The sequence below is a fragment of the Hyperolius riggenbachi genome, chromosome 6 (assembly GCF_040937935.1).
Source record: "Hyperolius riggenbachi isolate aHypRig1 chromosome 6, aHypRig1.pri, whole genome shotgun sequence".
NCBI classification, from domain to species: Eukaryota; Metazoa; Chordata; class Amphibia; order Anura; family Hyperoliidae; genus Hyperolius; species Hyperolius riggenbachi.
This window is the reverse complement of record NC_090651.1, coordinates 360,366,077-360,386,644: the sequence shown is the minus strand read 5'-3', so window position 1 is coordinate 360,386,644 and position 20,568 is coordinate 360,366,077. Positions and strand designations below refer to the sequence as shown.

Genomic DNA, 20,568 nt, shown 5'->3' with positions numbered 1-20,568 from the left:
TCACACTTGCCGTCACTTCCTGCTTTGGGTATGCGGAAGCGTGTTGTTAAAATATATGCTTTCGCGCATGCGCGCCACAATGTCGTGTTGGTAATTTTTTTTAATTCATGCATCGCCATGGACTAACATGACTTTTGGGCCGACGCAGATTGCCGCATCTCGACGCAGAAGCAACGTAGTTCCTGACCTGCGTCGGGAATGTGACGAAAACGTCACTTCCGTCACGTCGCGCCGTAACGTCACAATATGAAAGCCTCCATAGACTGTCATTGCATGGCGGTGTGATGCGGTAAAAATACTGCCCCACCTGGGTGTGAAAGTGCCGTAAATGTTAGTGAACCTGGAGATACCTTGGTGAAGCAAACAAGATCCTGAGAATAAATATCGATAAAACCGCCACCTGCGGAGAAAGTGAGTAGTGGAAGTCGCCTATTTCTGTTATTCACCACAAGAAAGTTATTTTATTCACAGTAACAGCGTGGATTGGAGTCTCCCACGCCCGTAATCTTGGTTTCTGCTAGACTTCCACTTTCAGGGCCTCATTACCGCCACCCCTCCTCCTATCGTTTTCTGGAGGCCTTTCTCCGGAGTGCGAAGTGTAGAATAAACAGCTTTTATAGAAGACAGTTTTGATTGGCAGATGTCATCATTAAGCAGAGAGGTCTCTGGGAACACAGAGCTCCGTGGTGCGGTTCTTCCTCTGGTGGGGCGGATGGATTGGCTTGCGGAGGAAGTGGGGGAATAAGCAGCTTCATATGGTATTGTTAAAGTGAACCAGATGGGAGAATTCCCGTGATAAGATGAACAGTTACAGCAATTATTCTAAATAGGACTTTCCTGAAAATCCATAGGCTTGTCTTGAGTATAAATGGCATCTGAAGTGAAAGATGTATGGAGGCTGCCATGTTAAATTACTTTTAAGTAATACCCGTTGCCTGGCTGTCCTGCTGATGTCTTTGGAAGCAGTAGAGTCTGAAGCACACGCCTGAAATAAACTTGCATTTGCATGCTTGTTCAGGGTCTAGGGCTAAAAGTATGAGAGGCAGAGGATCAGCAGAATGGCAAGGCAATGTGCATTGTTTAATCCTCTATAATAAAACCCCTGTGTCCCTGTGTCATGCTGTTCCTGTGTAGCTGGGTCCGTGCTTTTTGGGACAGTAGGACGGGGACGGGGCGTGTGAGCAGGCGGCCGGGTATGGTTGCAGCGGCCCCGGAAGAAACACAGACCTAGAGCCCGTTTTTAAACGGGCTTACGTTTGCTACTAGGAAATAAATATGGCAGCTTCCATATCCCTCTCAGTTCAGTTTACGTCTTGTATGCCGCCCCTTCGGCGATCTGCCAAGTCAGGTGGTACACTGCTAGCCACTAGGGACGGTCAATGACATGCAAAATATTTTGAGTTGATGCAGGATTATGCAAACTTTGCAAATGTATGCAGGCTAAAAAAAGGACCAATCAAATTAGTTTGAGGCAAAATTCAGTTCGTCTTTGTTCAAGCGGCATAACTTTGCATACAAATTTGCGTAATTTACATCAACTCGGAATTATTTGCATGTTATTGACCGACCCTACTGACCACTATTGTAGTTTCGACTTCAAGCTACAGGGGAGCGCCCTTTTCTGGTTTCCTTACTGTGCAAATTTTTTTGAAAATTTATTTTTTATGGTTAAGTGGTCCAAGCCCAAGCTCAGTTTAAAAACCATTTTCCTTTGCATTTTTAAAATTCCGATTAACATATGTAGCAATTTTGGTGATGATAGCATGTATGGGGCCTTTGCTATTAACTACTAAAGTTGTCATGAAATTACACGAAAATTACATGAAATTGTGAAATTGCAGTTACTAATTGCTGTTACAAAGGAAATCAATTACAACTTTTCCCGAAATTTCGCATTATGATTTTGCATCATAATTACGAATTACAATGCGAAATTATGCGAAAAATGTGCTCATCACTAAAAGCAACAAGGGCTGTGGAGTGGGTACAAAAATCGGTGCTAGTAAAAAAGGGCGCACAGGGATAGTGGACAAAAAGGGCGCCGCCATAGACTGCAATGCAAAATATCGGCTATTCGGCGCCCGACAGGAAAAAAGGGCGCACGAGAAATAGCGTTTACAGGGATCGTGTTAACAAATGTTTTCGTTTACAGGGTAAAGTTTATAACAAATATCGTTTACAAGTTCGTTTTGACTTTGTATTATACTTATTTTTTCGTTTGTAAATTTCGCTTATATCAGTTTTAACTAGTTTTTTCGTATTAAAATTGCGCTTACAAAGCTATAACAACTAAAATTTCGTTTACACTTCTTTTATCATTTAAAATTCGTTTTCATATGTATAATGCTTAAATAACGTTTCTCAGCCTGATTGTATTAGAAATACATCGCTTTTGGTATTAACTTTGTTTTTACACTTATAATGCGTTGATTATAGTTACTAAAATATCGCTTTAAATATTACTGTTATTTTAAGATTTCTAATACGTGATTGTAAGGCTATCTATTGTATTGTATGTGTATATATATTATATATACCTTTTTCTACTTATAATATTATTAATGTATACGTGATTTTAAGGCTAGTTATTCTATTACAAATATATAAATTATTTTATTCATGTTATTTGGAGTGAAGTATTTTAAGGATTAAATATATTATTGTTTATATGTGTTTAGCGTGTTTTGTGCAGTGGGGATGGTTAGGTTTAGGCATTACTAGGGGGTCTAGGGGTTAGGGATAGGTACAGGGAGGGTTAGGACCAGGGTGGTGGTTAGTTTTAGGCACCACCAGGGGGGTCTTAGGTTTAGGTACCAGAAGGGGGGTCTTAGGTTTAGGCACCACCAGGGGAGTCTTAGGTTTAGGCACCACCAGGGGGGTCTTAGGTTTAGGCACCACCAGGGGGGTCTAGGGGTTAGGGATAGGTACAGGGAGGGTTAGGTATAGTTACAGTGCGATATACACCACCAGGGGGGTGGTTAGTTTTAGGCACCACCAGGGGGGTGGTTAGTTTTAGGCACCACCAGGGGAGTCTTAGGTTTAGGCACCACCAGGGGGGTCTTAGGTTTAGGCACCACCAGGGGGGTCTTAGGTTTAGGCACCACCAGGGGGGTCTTAGGTTTAGGCACCAACAGGGGGGTCTTAGGTTTAGGCACCAACAGGGGGGGTCTTAGGTTTAGGCACCAACAGGGGGGGTCTTAGGTTTAGGCACCAACAGGGGGGTCTTAGGTTTAGGCACCAACAGGGGGGTTTTCAGGTTTAGGCACCAACAGGGGGGTCTTAGGTTTAGGCACCAACAGGGGGGTCTTAGGTTTAGGCACCAACAGGGGGGGTGGTTAGTTTTAGGCACCAACAGGGGGGTCTTAGGTTTAGGCACCAACAGGGGGGTCTTAGGTTTAGGCACCAACAGGGGGGGGTGGTTAGTTTTAGGCACCAACAGGGGGGTCTTAGGTTTAGGCACCACCAGGGGGGTCTAGGGGTTAGGGATAGGTACAGGGAGGGTTAGGTATAGTTACAGTGTAATATACACCATCAGGGGGTGGTTAGGTTTAGGCATCACCAGGGGGGTGGTTAGTTTTAGGCACCACCAGGGAGGTCTTAGGTTTAGGCACCACCAGGGGAGTCTTAGGTTTAGACACCACCAGGGGGTCTAGGGGTTAGGGATAGGTACAGGGAGGGCTCCGTATGAGAGTAAGGTTAGGTATAGTTATAGTATAATATATGTAATATATACAATTTATTACATTATGTGTATTTACACAAAGGGGGGGTCTAGGTGTGAGTGATATGGATAAGGAGAGATATCTGTGACCCTAAAGTTAGGTATAATTGTAGTAAAATACCTGTAAAACCTACCATTCTAGTACTATGCTTAATACAAGTGTAAATATCGTTTTTGCTATAGACGCTATTTGACGTTTCTTTTCAGAATTCGTTTACTGCTATAGACGGTATTTTGCCATTTCATTCCCGTTTATTTAACCTATTTAGCACTAAATTATCGTTTATAACCTCTTAAACGAAAAATATGGTTTTGCATTCAAACTTACAATTTCGGCTACACCCCGCGCCCTTTTTTCCAGGCGCCCTTTTTTGATACACGCACAAAAATCATCCGACTTCAACTATTACGTTTATAAAACCTCTGACTCCAACTCCAGATAACCAAAAATCGCTTTGACTCCGACTCCACAGCCCTTGCAGGGTTATGGAGTGGGTACAAAATTCATCTGACTGAGTTTATGAAACCACCGAATCCAGGGCCCATATGCAATTTACTTTTTCACCTGAGTTTTCTCCTAGGAGATATTTTTAAACTTGCAAATAAAATGCCTTTTAATTCATCAACAAGCAAAAAGATACTCATAATTTTGATAGTACTTTTTCGCCTACTTTTTGGTACTTTTTTTTAGTTGAAAAGTACTGGACAGTTATTTTAAATCAAAGATGAAAAATTATTTCCTAGGAGAAAACTCTGGTGAAAAAGTGAATTGCACATGGCCCCATGTACCCAAAATTGCTCTGACTCCAATTCCTCGACTCCGACTCCACAGCCCTGAGAGCAACAATCAAAGACCATGAAAATAATTTGTATTAAATTCCTATCTGTCAGAGTTACAAGGGTTCTTGGGGACTCCTACCTTTTTCTCGGGGCTGGGATCTTTTTTGGTTCCTCGGATGAAGTCGCTCTTGCCTCTCAGGAACAGCTCATACTCGTAGGGGGTCATGTCGCCCTCCTCCATCAGAATATGTGGTAGGTGGGGTTCTGCCAAAAGAAAGACATGAAAAGTTCAGAGCCAGACAGGAAACTCAACTTCAGTTCCCCATGGAAGGCGGGGCTACACACACATACCAGGTGGAAGGAGGGGCAACACACATTCCAGGTGGAAGGAGGGGCTACACACGCCAGGTGTGGGGGGGGGGGGGCTATACACACACCAGGTGGAAGGAGGGGCTACACACACACCAGCCCTCAATCATTTTCCATGAGGATTCGCGGTGCGTTGCGCACATCTGTTGTTTTTAATAATACCGCATCTGAGATTGGCTATAACATCATACTCCGTGTGATGGAATTAATCACCAATGACATATTACCGCCATAAATCAAGATCACCACGCGGCAACATCTGTCAGCTCTGTGCGTCATCTGGGATGACGCACGCAGCGGCCCGACTCGGGGTAATGCGATTGCTCAGTGCGAGAGACAAATGGGCCGAGCGACAGATTAGAAGGATCAGTCTGATTAATCGTTTTCCAGACTCGAGCAATCAATAAGCATGTGGGAGTGGGAGGAAACATCTGCCGCACATTGCTGTGCGGAACTTGATTGCCGTGACTTGGCCGTTCGCTCCGGGACAGCTTGCCAGAGAGCGGGACTTGGTCTAAAGGGGAAAGAAAGCAGTGTTGCCTGCAAATTTTTGCACAAATCATTTTCGCATTGAAATTGCTATTTTTCGATTTCAAGAACGTTTTTCATGAAAATAGCTTGTATTTTTTCACGAAAAATCTATATTTTACCATGATAATTAGCGAAAAGCGCAAGAACTGGAAAAAAGATATTTTACTGCAAACATTTTTGCCGTGAAAAACATCAATTTTTACAGCAAAAATTTATGAAAATTGTAAGAAATAACAAATCTTGTTTTCGATGGTATTTTCGCTCAAATATCGAATTTAACATTATTTCCGTGAAAATTAATGTGAAAAGAATATTGGCATTTTTGCTCATCACTAAAAGAAAGGCACCAGGCGCACAACACAAGAGGCATTGCAACAAAGCCCAAGACTAAAGCCTCTCCTATTTCAGGTCTCAGAGTATCATGGAGACCAAGTGACCCTCTCGCTATAAGCTGAAGTTCAAGAATGTATTTATTTTTTATCCAATACTCCCCTGAGCCAAGCTAATGCATAATGAATTGCTAGTGGAAGGGTCTCCCACGTCCCTGTGGTGTTCATACATCAGACCTGTAGATGGCACTGTTATACTTGTTTAATGCATAAGATTATCTATACTGTTGTGGGTCGCTGATTCCTGTTCTATTACTGAAGGGGAAAATGTTCTGCTTTGGCTATGAAGATGAAGAGAAGACACTGTTGATGTAGAGGATTGGTTAATCTTGTAAATAGACCTAGTTTCATGTATCCTGCCTCTGTGACTAATGAACACAACGAATTGGTGACCAGGATGACTCTTCAAACCTTACAGCAGCCTGCACCCTTTCTTCCACACCCAGGTGAGCAAGATTTATACTATTTGTGCCTCTAGGCCAAGTATGTTGTGGCTCCCCTCTCTTGTGCAGTAGCGCCCCTCCCATTCCATGTGCAGCCCCCTCTTCCTTGTGTGTCATTCATGTACAGCAGCCCCCCTCGCCCGTTCCATGTGCAGCCCCCTCTTCCTTGTGTGTCATTCATGTACAGGAGGCAATTTCTTTCATGAACAGCTCCATTGAGCATCAGTTTCCCTTTTTCATGCATTTTTAGCCTCCTCTTTCATATGTAGCAACCCCTTTTTCATGCCCAGGTGCCCCCTTGGGCTGCAGCCGCGCAAGGCCTGGCCTTTGAGAAATCCAGGCCTGTGGGTGAGCCTGTAATGCACTTCACTGCTTGGATTCGAATGCTTGAGAATCATGTACTTGCGTCAAAAGAAAATGACTTACTTGATGCTATAAAGTGAAAACTCTCCGCCCTGGGCTCTCAGGTCCCATCTTTAATCTTTCTCCCCACCGACATTAAAAAAAACAAAAACACTTGTCCTGCAGACTTGACTCCCTACTGAGCCCAGCTGCAGAAGCCGGAAGTGTGCGAACCACATGATTCACTGGAAGACACCGGAAGTGTGCGCACCACATTCACTGGAAGACACCGGAAGTGAGCGCACCACATTCACTGGAAGACACCGGAAGTGAGTGCACCACATTCAGGCCCTTGTCCCACTATACTGTGAGGTGCTTACCACTGGGGTGGATGAGGATCTCCACCGGCCGGTCGTAGGTGTGCTTGTTGGCCAACGTGATGACGATGCTCTTGGCGGAAGGAGCAGAGGGGTCAGCGTCTGCCCGGATTTCATGGGTGGGGCTCTCCACTCCTGGAACAGGAACACAATATTAGCGGATGGATGGAGGAAGGAGGAGCCTGCTTGTAGGTCAGTCTATCTACACCTCTGTCACATTGTCCCCGATTGTATATGCCTATAATAAGGGTCATCATACATGACTCGCTTTTCGGCATCATTACTCAGCTGATTCGATCATAATGATTGAATCTAGCAGATGTTTATGCTGCAACATAGCGATCCCATCAATGGTTTCGATCAATTTCTGTCCGAAATAAGTCGAAGGGATTGATTGGGCATGCTGGAAAATTCCGGGCTCAAGGACTTAATCGGGTGCCCGCCGGTAATGGCATTCGATTTCCTATTCTCCCACTCCCCCAGTGTACATGTGGTGAGTGTTGCACACTCACCTGTCATGCTGGCATGACTCCTGGCCTCTTCCGATGTCACCATGATCCACCTGTACCATGTGACACCACCGCATGTACTGACATCACTGCATGCGCGGGTGACAAGTGGCAATTTCTAAAAGATGCTGTAAACAGGAGGAGGCGAGGAGTTGTGCTGGCGTGAGAGGCTGGGTGGGGGAATAGGGGACACATTATATGGGTTGGTGGTGGGCTGGAAGGCGGCGGCGCTAGGCAATTTCCAAAAGATTTCATGCTGAAATCTACTGGAAATCTGTCCACAGTGTGTAGGCAGGCTATAGGTCCCTCTGTGATTTGATCAGAGAGGAAACTATCTGATGGTTCATCGCCAAATGCATGGCCACCTTAAGAAAAGCCATGTCCGTCTGTCTCCATGTAGCTCAGTCTGTACCTCTGCACTCATCATGACTGACACATCTGCACTTGGCCTTCAAAACGATGGATCTATTCACTCCTTGTTTGCCTGATGAAGCAGGAATGTACCTGTGAAACGCATTGCACCATGGAGTAGTCAATTAAAGTTTTTGAACTGAAAACGTATATATCCGTGTCTTCTACCTCCTATTTTACAAATTTTTAAGAAATAGTTGTTTTTACTCTTTTTTGTCACCTCCGTTCATTCCTACAGGGAGACGAACACTTGTGAAGGTGGACACTCCCACAGCTAAGAAGCGTATTCAGGAGGGAGGGGCTGAGGGGAGGAGCTGCCTGGCAATTGACATGTGCCACTGCCAACCAGCATATGGCGGTACACTCCACCGGACAGCAGACATAAAAATCACAACATCTAAAAAGTAAAATAATACTTTTACTCCTTTACTTTCATTAGAGCACTAATGTTTCTAACATTTTATGTAATGGGTATTATATATTAAAAATTCAGGTCCACTTTAAATAAACATGTTCCTTTGGCCCACCCTTTCCCAAGTACATACAGTCTGTGTCTTTAAATCAAATGTAGTTGTGGGTGGTCTCTGCCAGTGGTGGTCTCTCCATCTCCTCCTCCTAGATCTGGCCACTTACCTGCCAATAGGTAAGGTGCCCGGATCTCCAGGTGGAAGGTGAGCTCATATTCGATGGAGTTGATGGCTTCCGTCTCCAGCAATGTGGCCAGGCAGAGCTTCTTGGTGCCTCCGGGCAACCCGACTTCCCTCCTGCGGCCAAAAGGTACAACCAAAACTCAGCTTCCACTATCACTATGACATTGCTAGGGAGGAAGAAAAACCTGCCTGGGAGCCAGACTCTATGTACAGTAGAGTGCTAGATGTATACAAAGGACCGTCGCTAGCCCCAGAGATCAGTGGCATGTGCCCCGGATCTATTGTGGGGTGCCCCAGATGTCACCTAGCCAGAGTCAGCTGTGGTGCCTCAATGGTGGGCATGCTGGGAGCAATGGTTCTTCTATGGGGTCATGCTGGGAATTGTGGTGCTTCAATAGAAGGCCAGTGGGAACATGGGAAGAGGTCCACTAGACGGTCAGGTACATCTATGGGGGAACTGGCAGATTACATGGCAACAGGCCAGCCAGCCCAGCAATCCAGACCAAACAGCACAGAAGCCAGGTCATTATGTTTAAATGACACTACCTATTTATGTGATATTCAGCATTTTTTTTTATTAATGGGAAGGAAGATTCATCCAACATTTTGCTGGGCAAGCCTACTTAGACCGCTGTTAAGTTCATGTAAATTTGCCACATCTCTCCACGCTCAGCGCTGCTTGTCTCTGCTGAGGGGGCGCGGCTGACTTGTACCTCAATCAGTCATGTGGGCGGTTGTACGGGCACGCCCACATGACGTAGAGCTGAGCGAAGGGAGCGAGGACGGGCTGGGGACAGGACAGAGAACCTGCGCGAACTGCGCAGATGCAGGATTTTTAAAGCGCCGATTTTAATGGCAAACAGATAGGGAGACCCTGGGCAGGGTTGGGTCCTGCACTGCAGCATGGATTATGATAACAGAGCACCTGACAGTGACAAGGAAGGCGCTGATAGTCTGCAAGGAGGACTGCAATGGCCATGAGGTAATTCACTTTTTTTTGTGTGTTCGCCTTTAAGAATGATTCGTGGTAAGCCTTGTTGGGGGTGTGGCAGGGGCGTGTCTTAATTGTGTCTGATAAGATTAAAAGGTATAAGGTAAAACAGATTATAAGGTAAAACAAACATAGTTAGCGTTAGAGCATTCTTACAGTTTTAGGGTGGTCACAGCGGCCAAGGCGCTCTCTGAGGTGCCCTGTGACACTCGGGGGACACAGATCGGGGGGACCAGCACCCTCACGGCTCCGCTGGAGAGAGTGGGGAGCTCGGAGGAAGTGCTGATCAGCACAGACACGCTTTCCTGGGACGGCACCACTCCAAGATTGGCCACGAAAATAATCCTCTCCAGATCCTCGTCCAGCAGAATCCGACCTGAGAACGAGAAATAACACGGTAACAGGGAACAGAGAATTTACCTGAAGTAAGGCCAGTATCACTCAAGGCACATGGGAACTAATTATATTATAATATCCACAGTGCAAAGGAAATTCAATCACATCCACAAAAGTAGTTTTGTATCTCCACCTCCACAAGGGTGAGATTTCCCTGCTGTAGTGTCTCCTCTCCTCCCACAATGGTGAGATATCCCTGCAGTAGTTTGTGTCTCCTCCCCTCCCACAATGGTAAGATTTCCCTGCAGTAGTTTGTGTCTCCTTCTCTCCCACAATGGTGAGATTTCCCTGCAGTAGGTTGTGTCTCCTCCCCTCCCACAATGGTGACATTTCCCTGCAGTAGTTTGTGTCTCCTCCCCTTCCACAATGGTGAGATTTCCCTGTAGTGGTTTGTGTCTCCTTCTCTCCCACAATGGTGAGATTTCCCTGCAGTAGTTAGTGTCTCCTCCCCTCCCACAATGGTGAGATGTCCCTACAGTAGTCTGTGTCTCCTCCCCTCTCACAATGGTGAGAGCACCCTGCAATAGTCTGTGTCTCCTCCCCTCCCACAACGGTGAGATGTCCCTGCAGCAGTTTGTGTCTCCTCCCCTCCCACAATGGTGAGATGTCCCTGCAGTAGTTTGTGACTCCTCCCCTCCCACAATGGTGAGATTTCCCTGCAGTAGTTAGTGTCTCCTCCCCTCCCACAATGGTGAGATTTCCCTGCAGTGGTTTGTGTCTCTGCCCCACCAAAAATTATATTTCCCTGCAATAATTTGTGTCTCTGCCCTTCCACAATGGTGAAATCTCCCTGCAGTAGTTGGGGCTTAATTCACTAGGGTACTAAGTAGTTTGCACGGGCAAAGCCGTTACTGATTGTGCGCTATCCGGTGCACCCGAAACATTGCACCGTAGCCTTTGAAGCTATTTTGCATGCGGACGGTGCGACGTTTTGAGCGCACTGCTTAACTTTTCTTGCGCAAACTTTTGTGCGCATATTAGCACGTGCAAAGTCACTTTGCACACGTGCTAAGGGGCTTTTCACTGGCATGCTAACACTTAGCACCCTTTAGTGAATCAAGCCCATTGTGTCATCTCCCCTCTCACAGTTATGATATTTCCCAGCAGTAGTGTGTGTCTCTGCCCCTCCGACAATACAGATCTTTCTCTGCAGGAGTTTCTGTCCCCTCCTATACCAGAATAGTGAGATTTCCCTGCAGTGGTTTGTGTCTCTGCCCCTCCCACAGTGCAGATCTTTCTCTGCAGGAGTTTATGTCTCCTCCTATTCCAGAATAGTGAGAATTCCCTGCTGTCATTTGTGGCTACTCCCCTCCCACAATGGTGGGATCTCCCTGCGGTAGTTTGTGTCTCCTCCCCTCTCACAATGGTGAGGTCCCCGGCAGTAGTTTGTGTCTCCTCCCCTCCCACAATGGTGAAATCCCCCTGCAGTAGTTTGTGTCTCCTCCCCTCTCACAATGGTGAGGTCCCCGGCAGTAGTTTGTGTCTCCTCCCCTCCCACAATGGTGAGATCCCCCTGCAGTAGTTTGTCTCTCCTACCCTCCCACAATGGTGATATCCCCCTGCAGTAGTTCGTCTCTCCTACCCTCATAATGACGAGATCTCCCTGCAGTAGTTTGTGTCTCCTCCCCTCTCACAATGGTGAGATCCCCCTGCAGTAGTTTGTCTCCTACCCTCACAATGATGAGACCTCCCTGCAGTAGTTTGTGTCTCCTCCCCTCCCAGAATGCTGTGATCTCCCAGTCTGTTGTGCCTCCTCCCTGTGATGGTTTCACCTGCACTAAATGCGCCCATAGTATCAAAAATCGCGAACACAAGGCGTGATTCGGAGTAATCCTTTAGTTTTCATTTGACTTAAAAAAGAAGTCTTTTGTCATGAACCAGTCACTCTGTATAGGAAGTGACTGCTTACACTTCTGCTGGGAGAGAGGGGCCATAAAATCATTACTTCTTCTCAATGGGTCTGGTTTCTCCATGAAATGACTCCCCTCACATTCTTTGGGTCTACCTCAAAAGGACCAGAAACCATATCACCTGTTGTAAATCCCTAACTGCTAAAAGCTACATTTCTCCACATTTTCTGTCAGGGGAAGATGGAATCTACTGCCCCGATTCAACTCTGAAATATAATTCCACATGGTGTTATAATTTGCAGAATATTAAGGCAGCAGGTCGCGGTTTACAGTGAATAATATGCCAAGGTCGATACACCTTTTAAGAGGTGAATGATTCTTCTAGCTGGTCCACAGACCGAGATATCAATCCCCTATACAGGGAAGCTGGTACAACAAGCATGATTGGTACCTACGGTTTCAGCGCAAGATGAAAGAGTCTTGTACATCATATACCGAATATTCATAGAGTTGTGGCATAATCTGAGAAAATACCAAAACGGTTTCTTTAAGGCAAGGGGCTGGTCTCAACCTGAGGTCAGATCGCTAGGGGTGGGGGATCATATTTTCTTACAAGATCCACCCCTAGCATGTAGAGGGTTAAATATGTGGACACAAAGGCTGTCGAGAGTCCTAGCTTTGCCTATCCATATACATTCAAGGATCTTGGACTATTATATCTTCTGTTCTGGGCAGTTCCACAGGAGATGGTAATTCTACTGCTCAGATTATATCCAGTTATTTTCACTTTCACTGTTCACTTGTTAGATACGTTTTTTTAACATTTTCTGTATTCAGTTTAATGCATTGAAAATAAACAATTTAAAATCGTCTATCTAAGTGCTTGTTCTAAATATCTCTGCAAAGAGCCCCCCTTTTCTGAAGAGAACGTTATCATAACTGTTTTATTGATATTGTTATATTTTGCTATCTCTAGAGAGGTTGTTGAAATAACCCTTTTCCTTATAGGACTAGCGAGAGTTAGATTTGCGTATTCGCACACGCTAATGCGAATCAGTGGCAGCAACCTGATCTCTATAGGAGATCGCAGATTGTATTGATGATTTTACATACAATTGAAATTGTATTGTGTGTGGACTCACCAGCCAATAGAAAAGATTACTTTGCCTGCAGTGCTGAATGCCTTCAGAATTTCCTCAGGGTCTGAGGCTGAATAGTAAACTGCCGCAAAGGAAACAGGAATTGGAGGGTGACATCACACTCCCCTCCCACAATGGTGAGATCTCCCTGCAGTCTGCTGTGTCTCCTCCCCTCCCGCAATAGTGAGATCTCCCTGCAGTCTGCTGTGTCTCTGCCCCTCCCACAATGGTGAGATCTCCCTGCAGTCTGCTGTGTGTCCTCCCCTCCCACAATGGTGAGATCTCCCTGCAGTCTGCTGTGTGTCCTCCCCTCCCACAATGGTAAGATTTCCCTGCAGTAGTTTGTGTCTCTGCCCCTCCCACAATGGTGAGATCTCCCTGCAGTGGTTTGTGTCTCTGCCCCTCCCACATTGGTGAAATTTCCCTGTAGTAGTTTGTGTCTCTGCCCCTCCCACAATGGTGAGATCTCTCTGCAGTAGTTTGTGCTTCCTCCCCTCCCGCAATAGTGAGATCTCCCTGCAGTAGTTTGTGTCTCCTCCCCTCCCACAATGGTAAGATCTCCCTGCAGAGGTTTGTGTCTCCTCCCCTCCCGCAATGGTGAGCTCTCCCTGCAGTAGTTTGTGTCTCTTCCCCTCCCACAATGGTGAGATCTCCCTGCAGTAGGATGTGTCTCTGCCCCTCCCACAATGGTGAGATTTCATTGCATTAGTTTGTCTCTCCTCCCCTCCCACAATGGTGAGATCTCCCTGCAGTAGTTTGTGTTTCCTCCCCTCCCCCAATTGTCCAGTCTCCAGCAGTCTGTTGTGTCTCCTTACCTCCCGCAATAGTGAGATCTCTCTGCAGTAGTTTGTATCTCCTCCCCTCCCACAATGGTGAGATCTCCCTGCAGTAATTTTTGTCTCTGCCCCTCCCACAATGGTGAGATCTCCCTGCAGTGGTTTGTGTCTCCTCCCCTCCCACAATGGTGAGATCTCCCTGCAGTAATTTGTGTCTCTGCCCCTCCCACAATGGTGAGATCTCCCTGCAGTGGTTTGTGTCTCCTCCCCTCCCACAATGGTGAGAGCTCCCTGCAGTCTGTTGTGTCTCCTCCCCTCCCGCAATAGTGAGATCTCCCTGCAGTAGTTTCTGCCTCCTCCCCTCCCACAACAATGAGATCTCCCGATCTCCCTGAAGGTAGTTTGAATCTCCTTCCCTCCCAGCACTTTCCCTGTGTCTTTCATGTGACCAGGCGTGTCAGAAGTGACACTGCTTGCCATCGCTGGCACAGCATGGATTGGTGAGTATACTCTGCCTCTCACGGCTCCTCTTTGCCCACTGACCGTACGCCAATCTAGACACAACAGGCCCCTTTAATAAATAAAAGGCGTGCAGAGGTGGGAGGTGGAAGTAACAGCTGCCTGGGAGTAGCTGCTATCACAGCGAACACAGATCACCAGATGTTCCAATTTGCAAAACAATATTTTCGCACTTTCCCCCCCTCAGATGCGTAAACCGCCTCCCACTGCAGGCGATAAACAGATAATGGGATTTCATCTGTTCGGCGTTGTTTTTTTTTTTTACTCTCGATGACTCGCCTCTGCCTCCAGCTGTTTGTAGCGGTAAAAATTTGCGCTTAATCCTCATTATCTGCCGGTGACTCCACGGAGCCCGAAAGATCGCCTTAGCAACCACGTAGCCGTGTGTTAATGGTTTCGCAGACGCGTTTAACCCAGCCGCCCGGAGACGGAGACCGAACATCCTCCCTGCTGTGTCTCCTGGTGACCAGAAGCCGGCTTAATGACCCGAGAATTCTCGCAGCGCCGTAACGCGCAGTTAATGAACCGACGGGGACAATGGTGTTTTTAAAGAGGAAATAGCATGACAACAGCAGCTCACATTGCCATAGAGAGGCATACAGAGGCACAGGATTGTGCATTGTTCTATCAGATAATAGGAGGGTCCTATTCAAGATCGGCCTACTGACATTTAAATCCCTGAATAATCTAGGCCCTGGATACATGAAAGATATGTTACAGCTGCGTAGCAATCCCCGCATTCTCAGATCCACAGGTTCTAATAATCTAGTCATACCCAGAGTCCACTTGGAAACTTTTGGTCCCAGAGCCTTCTGTCATGCTTCCCCTACGTTTTGGAACTCCTTACCTCAACAGATCAGGACAGCCCCATCCCTGGACGTGTTTAAATCCAGACTGAAACCCCACCTGTTCAGTCTGGCATTTGCAGAAATATAACTTTTGTTGTGTGAATACTTCATCCTACTAATTACTGAATCTGAGAGAGCCTAAGCGCTTTGAGTCCTATGGGAGAAAAGCGCTATAGAAATGTTATTGTATTGTATTGTAGATAACAAACACGACAACTGCAGATTTATCTGAGGCTTCACTGCCTTCTTTTTCAGGCGTTGATTTTAAACAGGGTAAAGTAGTTTACCAGCAGTGACACCTAGAGGCCATGAAAGGGTAATGCAGAAACTTTAACAAGAGGGCTATGGAGGTTGCCTGTCATAATTATTTCCTCTTAAACAATATCAGTTGCCTGGCAGCCCTGCTTGGCTGCAGTAGTGTCTGAATAACACCCGAAACAAACATGCAGCTAATCTAGTCAGATCTGACAATAATGTCAGAAACATCTGATCTGCTGCATGCTTGTTCAGGGCCTATGGCTGAAAGTGTTAGAGGCAGAGGATCAGCAGGATAGCCAGGCAACTGGTATTGCTTAAAAGGAAATAAATATGGCAGCCTCCATAGCCCTCTTGATACAGTTGTCCTTTAAAGCGGACCTGAACGCAGACCTTCCTCTCTGCTCTAAAATATAAGCAACAGCACAATAACCTTTACAGAAATACATTTCTTTTGTTACAGCTGATGCAAATCCTGCAATAAATCTGCAGAGTGTCTACTTCCTGCTTTCATGGAAGAAGACATAGGGTTCACATCATGCATTTACAAATTAGCTGCTCTGCCGAGGCAGTCAGCTGACACAGCGAAGGAATCAAATTACAGTTGTGCTTAGTCACAGATGAGGGGGGATTAGACAGGCTAAACTCTCTAAATGCACACAGGGTGCATTGCTCTTTGTTTTCCTTCTGTCCTGTGCAAGAGTTCAGGTCCACTTTAAAGGAAAAATAATTCAACACGTCTCAAGGAAGCAAAATTGAACATGTGTTGTGGAAGCAAAACAGTACATCTTAGCCTCGCACACACTTATGAGACATGTTGATAATAGGACAGAGGCGCCAACAGGATAAAAAAACGTTAAAAGAACTTAAAAACCCATCTTGGTAATAGAGGAGGCAGTGGTGGACTTATCTCCTCCAAGCAGAACATACGTGAGGCGCTCAGTGTTGATGATACTGGCAGATGCTGTTTACTCCTATCTGTTATTGCCTGATGAAGCGGGTTTGTATCCCACGAAACGCGTTGCACTTTATTTGGAGTATCCAATAAAATAGTTTTGACTGAAAATCCACATCGTGTGTTCTGCTTGGAGGAGGTAAGTCCACCACTGCCTCCTCTATTACCAAGATGGGTTTTTAAGTTCTTTTAGTGTTTTTTACCCTGTTGGCGCCTCTGTTATCCTATTATCTACATCAAGTCCACCCTTGGTGGAGGGTTGTACCCTTCCTTCTACTACAGAGAGCGACTTTTTCATCCTGAGTGGGGTCAGGACAATCTCCCCACCTGCTTTGACAGTGGTTGCCTACTTGGTAACCCTGGTTTGTGAGTATTAAATTAATATTATCACTCTTTCATTTATACATTACCAGTACATACTACACTATATTGGGATCTTGGTGTTCTCTTCTTTTTTTATGAGACATGTCGGCTGGCAGGGATCGGGACTTGATCTCTCGGGCAGCAGTGTGGGACTGAGGCTGTATGGTGGTGGGGAGGGCTGATGAAATGGCACACAAGGAGCGCTGCAGAGAGAGCGAGGTGAGGTGGGGAACAATGCCCTTAGTCAGCGCTCCACCAAGTCAATCCACTGAGGAGGATCTGGAGCCAACATACATGTTAAAACCTTGGCATGTCCCCATCCCTGACCCCTATGACTGCCGCCAGCATCCGCTCCCTCCCCACCCGGACCGACGAAAAGAACCACCACTTCCCCTGACACCATCAAACCACCTCCGATGCATAAGTATTTGTATGCTGATGGAACTCCAAATTACCTGTGAGTGGGTGGGCACTATCGCGCTAGTGCTATAGCAGCACTCAACAGCCAGCATCGTGCACCAAAAAGCACCCGCTTCGCCCCTGACACCCACCGGCACCCCCGTACTGCCACACTGCTAATGCCCACAAACACTTACCCTCAACACTCCGCCGCTGCACAAATGGAACCCCAGCAAAAGCATATTTCACTCTGTCCTATCTCTGCAAAGTGAAGCTGTGACTCAACGCTATCTATATGTGATAAAGATTATTATCTATTTCCATTTACAATTTCATATCAACATGCGTCATGGACCAATTATACAAGAATTATGATAAACATGCGTCCAACATTGTGATTATTCCATCAAATGTCCTTGCAGCTCCTAACTGTTCGTTAAAAGAATATAATCCGGATAATTACCGCGTGTCAAACCCAAACCTTTGTGCTTTATATAAATCGCACGCAAACCTCATAATTAAATGAAAATGATACCAGCATATCATTATGTCGGGCTCACAACACCCCCACGTACCATAACAAACTTCTGACTCTACTGAAAAAGTAGCAAAGCAATGGAGCTCATACGCCAGGTCTGAGCGGTGTAATGTAAATCTCCTGGACTGGTCCAGCAGTAGATCCAAGAGTCCCATTCTTCACGGAATTTTGGAAGAACATCATCTATGTGGCGTTCCAATCACCACTAATAATTATCTTGTCTGTTTCTTGTATGATAGAAGGGTTGGGTGGAGACGCCCAAAATACATCGGTGTTAAAACTTCAAAACATAATGTTTAAAAGAGAGGTAATCGTTTACCTCTCCAGAAGATACAGACACCAGTTCAACTGGAAGATATTTATTAAAAAAAACTGACAACCCGTTTCGCGGGTCATGGCCCGCTTCCTCAGGTCAATACAAAAAAATGCCTTAGCAGCACAAGGAGTAGAGTGTAGGCGGTTATGTTTTAACACCCATATATTTTCGGTGCCTTCACTGCACCTTTCTATCAGTCAGACCTCCTTTAGAAGTAATATGAACTTTGCCTGACTGCACCCCGCATCACCAAATCCCATGCACACCTCCCAGACTTCTCAAGAGGTGCTCCAACACTATGGAACTTCCTACTTCCCCCATTAGGGTTTCCCCCTCCTTCAACATCTAAAACTCACCTTTTTACTCTGGCCTACCCCCCCCCCCCCCTTCCTCCCCCACCACCACCACTCACTAGTGCTCTAAACCCGCAGCTGAACTCTAGTCCCCTACCTTTTGTGTCCCCTCCTCTCCCTCTAGAGTGTAAGCCTTCAGGCAGGGTCCTCCTCCTTATGTCTCCTATGCTATGGATCTGAGTGAATTCGACTTGCCTAATCTCCATGCTCCATCCAGTGACTGACTAAGCATTACCTTGTACTCATACTGTGCTGTGTGATCTGGTTTTCTTGTATTCCTGTATTGTCATATTGCTGTATGTCACCCCTAAATATTGTCTGTAACCTAAACTAATGTCCAGCGCTGCGTAATATGTTGGCGCTTTATAAATACAATAAATAAATGAATATCTTTACAGTTTTCTGAAAAGTGTATTGAACTACATCCAGTATCCAGCATGACCCGGAGCACGGAGCAGGGACGGTGAATTTCCGCCAGGCTTATACGGTGGTTGCAGGAACTGCAGCCCACCTTTGTAACTCGAGGATATAATCATATAGACTTTCGTCCCCCTATACCTAACGATCCTGCACCATCAGGCTCCTGGTCTCTCTCTACTTCTCGTTTAGGTGCTCTTGGTCCCTACAAGAACCACCGAACAACTTCTACAGTTCCTTGAACAAACTGCTGTAGTCATAGTTCTACAGTCAGGCCTCATTCACACCTAAAATCGCAAATGCTTTGCGTTTTTGTGCTCTTTCCCCCCCCCCCCCCCTCCCGGCGCAGCACTGTGCGATGTGTTTCTGAAAAAAGCGCTTTTCTAAGCACTTTTCCAGAGCGGTTTTGTAATTCATTCCCTGACGCAAGTCAGGAAGTGAACTCTTTGAACCGGAAAATAATAAATACAATGTATTTATTCTTAAAAACGCTCATGCAATCGCTGCACAAATCGATTTTGTGAGCGTTTTTCCTATACCTTCCATTATAGCAAAATCGCCTCTAAAATGGTTCATGCAGCTCTTTGGTGAGCGGATCGCAAACGAACCGCTCAGCTGTGAACACTCTCATAGGGAATCATTGCACAAGTTTTTGGGGCGATTTTAAAAATCGCCTGTGCTTGAGGGGCCTTTTTTAGGGCGATTTTGAAAATCGCCTGCGCTTGAAAAAAGGGCAAAAACGTCCCTAGTGTGAACAAGCCCTAAAGGTGGCCATACATTAACCAATGTTCCTGTGTGGTGTAAAATCTCACCTTTCAAGTAGGGATGATCAATGATATGCAAATACTTCTGAGTTTAAAGAGGAACTCCAGTGAAAATAATGTAGTAAAAAAAGTGCTTCATTTTTACCATAATTATGTATAAATGATTTAGTCAGTGTTTGCTCATTGTAAAATCTTTCCTCTCCCCAATTTACATTCTGACATGTATTACATGGTGACATTGTTACTGTGGGCAGGTTATGTAGCTGCTCCTAGCTGTTTTGGCTGTTAGAGACAGCTGTAAACAGCTATTTCCTGTCTGTGAACCTTGTTACATTGTAACAAACTGCCAAAAGTACCGCGGTCCCAGAGCTTCTTGTGGGAGGGGTTTCAGCACAAAATCAGTCATACAGCGCCCCCTGATGGTCTGTTTGTGAAAAGCATTATATTTCTCATGTAAAAGGGGGTATCAGCTACTGATTGGGATAAAGTTCAATTCTAGGTTGGAGTTTCTCTTTAAGTCCCACCCAGGTTTAAAGAGGAAGAAAAATCTTAAAATTTAAAACACATACAAATAAGAAGTAATGTCAGATTTCTACTACTTACTGTGAGTGACAGCAACATAGGAGAAAAGTAATTGATGACTCATTTTACTCTGGGAGAAATGTACTTCTTATCTGTATGTGATTTAAATTTTAAGATTTTCGCGACAGTTCCTCTTTAAATTGATTGGTCCAATTTAAAGCTGCCGCGACTCGTGGTCTCCTCTGCTGCCACTCTGTGTGCCACCAGGTATGTGTGTGTGAGGTTACGTATCACCACATGGTAACTCTGTGTGACAGCATCAATCGTGAGAGAAGGGGGGGGGGGGGGTGACCAAGAGTCGCGGGAACATACAGGTGGGATTTACAAAGCACGGGCGCCGGGGAGGGGGTTAAACATTTATATTTAGGAGTGTTATAAACTGTTATAAATCACCTTAACTGTTTCGACACCAGCAACTTCTTATAGTTGCGCCTCACAGACTGTGAGATACCTTGACTCTCAACACAGCAAGCATTATTGGAGATAGACCGTTCTCAGGCTTCTTCAATGTACAAGTTATTTATTCAGGAAACAGAAATACAGATAGATACAGTTCATCATATCCTAGCAAAGCAACTTCTTCTG

At 45.7% G+C, this 20,568-nt stretch overlaps 1 protein-coding gene across 6 annotated transcripts in view; it reads right to left on the bottom strand.

Moving 5' to 3' along the window:
- Positions 1-20,568, bottom strand: part of VWA5B1 (von Willebrand factor A domain containing 5B1) — a 363,216-nt gene that overhangs the window by 116,553 nt on the left and 226,095 nt on the right. For all 6 annotated transcript variants that reach the window (XM_068241760.1, XM_068241758.1, XM_068241754.1 and 3 more), the window contains 4 exons: positions 9,670-9,889; positions 8,506-8,636; positions 6,956-7,087; positions 4,641-4,765 (listed from right to left, as the gene is read on the bottom strand). In XM_068241760.1, the coding sequence (XP_068097861.1) occupies positions 4,641-4,765; positions 6,956-7,087; positions 8,506-8,636; positions 9,670-9,889 (608 nt within the window). The remainder of the gene's footprint in view (positions 1-4,640; positions 4,766-6,955; positions 7,088-8,505; positions 8,637-9,669; positions 9,890-20,568) is intronic.